This window comes from Alosa pseudoharengus, unplaced genomic scaffold (assembly GCF_046254945.1).
Source record: "Alosa pseudoharengus isolate Yale_2024_CS ecotype anadromous, Long Island Sound unplaced genomic scaffold, YU_APseudo_1.1 YU_APseudo_1.1_scf_1, whole genome shotgun sequence".
In the NCBI taxonomy this organism is placed as follows: Eukaryota; Metazoa; Chordata; class Actinopteri; order Clupeiformes; family Clupeidae; genus Alosa; species Alosa pseudoharengus.
In genome coordinates, this window is record NW_027468564.1 from 13,810,005 (window position 1) to 13,812,504 (window position 2,500).

The following is a 2,500-nucleotide window of genomic DNA, read 5'->3' on the forward strand; positions in this document are numbered from 1 at the left end:
GTGTGTGTGTGTGTGTGTGTGTGCAAATAAAACTCACTCTCCTTCATCTCCTCCAGGACCTTGTGTAAATATACGTGTGTGTGTGTGTGTGTGTGTGTGTGCAAATAAAACTCACTCTCCTTCATCTCCTCCAGGACCTTGTGTAAATATACGTGTGTGTGTGTGTGTGTGTGTGTGTGTGTGTGTGTGTGTGTGTGCAAATAAAACTCACTCTCCTTCATAAGTACATACTGCAGAGGTATTACTGATGATAATGTGCTTGCTACCAAGGAACCAGTTTCCACTTTAGAATGGGAGCCAATCTCCCAGTTATTAAGTGCTATTTCACACAGCAACCTGGGCAGTGAAATGCAGCAATGAGGTTGAGCCATACACTTGCTTATTCTACAACTGTTCTCCTACTATTTGGGATTTATTCAGACAGTATACAAGTAGGTTATGCATATTCTATTTTGGTACTTACTACTAATTAGTATGTAGAGATCAAGGCTTACAAGGTCATTATTAAGATTATATCAACTAGATGTACCGCGTAGCGGTACAAAATATGACCGCCGCTCAGTCCTGCACATCCATTCCGCGAAAATAAATCATATTAATGAATTTGTCTCCATCTTCTACTCCATTCCTCACTCTTGAAACTTTTGTGTATGCTTGTTTGAAATGTGTGTTTGCACACATTCCGCACACAAAGTAGCCTACTGGCGCTGCAAAGGTGAATAGATTTGTTTCTGGGCCAAAAAATCTGTAACATTGTTATAAAACCTTTAAAATCTCTAAACAATCACAAGTAGGGCAGTTCATCACAGTCCATCCATTGCAACTGGACTGATGAAAGGTACACCTGTAGGCTACATTGTATTTGGGAAAAGCAGAAGGTAGCAGCATAATGTATTTATTTATTTATTATTAAACAAAACAATCCCTGTCAGTTCCATGCAGTTTTCAACAGCTATCAAGAAGAGAGGTCATGTCATGGATTTTTGTGAATGTTTCTTCTTCTACATATGCATAAGTTTAGTCATCTAGTTCAAATGATATTCAGCTTTATTGTCAATGCACAAATGAAATACCAGTAGTCTAAAACAAAATGCCGTTTTTCCCAGTGGTGCAAATAACTGACATGTCCAAAGGGCCTTCATGAAATGCGTTGCGAGACTGTTCATACACATTTTAACGGGCAAAGTTGAAGAGCTACTCTCCGTTATTGTTTGTGCAAATAATATGCTGATTCATGTTCCCTTGCATTTTGCAACCATGAGGTCAATGGTTAAGCTCAATCTTTTGACGCAATCTTTTGATTTTCACCCAGCCTAGTCCATGGTAGGCGCCCGATAGAAATATTGTTTAATTTTGCGATTGAGATATCCACGCACTGGCGCCCCCCCTGCGACGTGTTCGCCCCCCGGTTTTAGAGCTATTCTAAATGCAAAAATGCATAGAGGGAGTTATGACAAAACCGTGACTGTTAACAAACTATAAGCTATATAAGGTAGGCCCTATGCTAGGCCTATTACACAACACAAATTGTCGCTAGGCTATGCTGGCGACCCAAATAAAATCTCCGTTGGAACCAATGGCTTACACCTTACAGTATCAAGCTGCCACCTCTTGGCGAAAAAGTTAATAGTTTTGCATATCAGTAGTAATACATTTCACGTAGCTGTGAATCACGGAAAGGGCGAATGAAGTGGACACTTCTAAACGGAACCCAACCCACTGTACAGTAGCTCAAGGTCTGTGGCTAAAGCAGCCATAATGAAAGCGTTATCATTGTTTGGATACTTCACACACACGTGTTTTTTAATCGCATAGACTACAACTACCAAGCTGGAATCAAAGCACATCGACTCCCCTCTCACACCCTAAACACGCACTTCGAACAAACAAAAAGCGCCTCAGTCTCACGGAATAGCCATAGGCAAAACTGTATCTGACCCTTGTAACGTTGGTACTAAATCATTCATCGCAAAGAATGATTTTTGTAGCACGTGCAACAAATATGTGTAGGTACAGCCCTGCCCTGAATACATCTCAACGTGCGCTCTAAAACATCTGGTTTAAATGGAGATTGTAGATCATCACGGGATCATAGACAGGTTATCTTTCAGGTAGCCTATATATTTTCCATTAAAAAACCATCACGTAGCGAACGTGTTGTGGCTAACTCACTTAGCTCCTGTTAGTAGCCTAGGTTATGGTCATAAGCAAATGAGATGACAGTCGAAAGATACAATTAGTGCTGTTATCGATTTGCTTGGTAGCTTATAAACGCATTTATGGTTTTCTACAAATACATCAATAATCAAATTGGCCTCCATCACTCAACCATGCTAACGGTAACATTATTTTACCTACGTTCTGCTATTGATAGGATTAACGTAGCCTACCTGCAGTAAAAAACAAGCATGTCCGATAAACATTCTCAGATTTATTTCGGCTTCAAGAGGAAATGGGAATTACATGTCATGCAGAAATCATCCTACCCTTAGACGTTCTC

The 2,500-nt window shown here is 40.2% G+C and overlaps 1 protein-coding gene across 6 annotated transcripts in view; it reads right to left on the bottom strand.

The window, feature by feature from the left end:
• Positions 1–2,500, bottom strand: part of LOC143121487 (lipopolysaccharide-induced tumor necrosis factor-alpha factor homolog) — a 12,887-nt gene that overhangs the window by 9,115 nt on the left and 1,272 nt on the right. Inside the window, exon 2 of one of the 6 annotated variants that reach the window (XM_076281892.1) lies at positions 232–336. The exons of 1 other annotated variant lie outside the window; for it this stretch is intronic. Coding sequence is in view for 3 of the 5 variants with exons in the window: in XM_076281859.1 (XP_076137974.1) it covers positions 212–371 (160 nt within the window). In the remaining 2 variants the exon portion in view is untranslated. 4 more of the 6 variants (XM_076281867.1, XM_076281859.1, XM_076281875.1 and 1 more) reach the window with 4 other exon arrangements.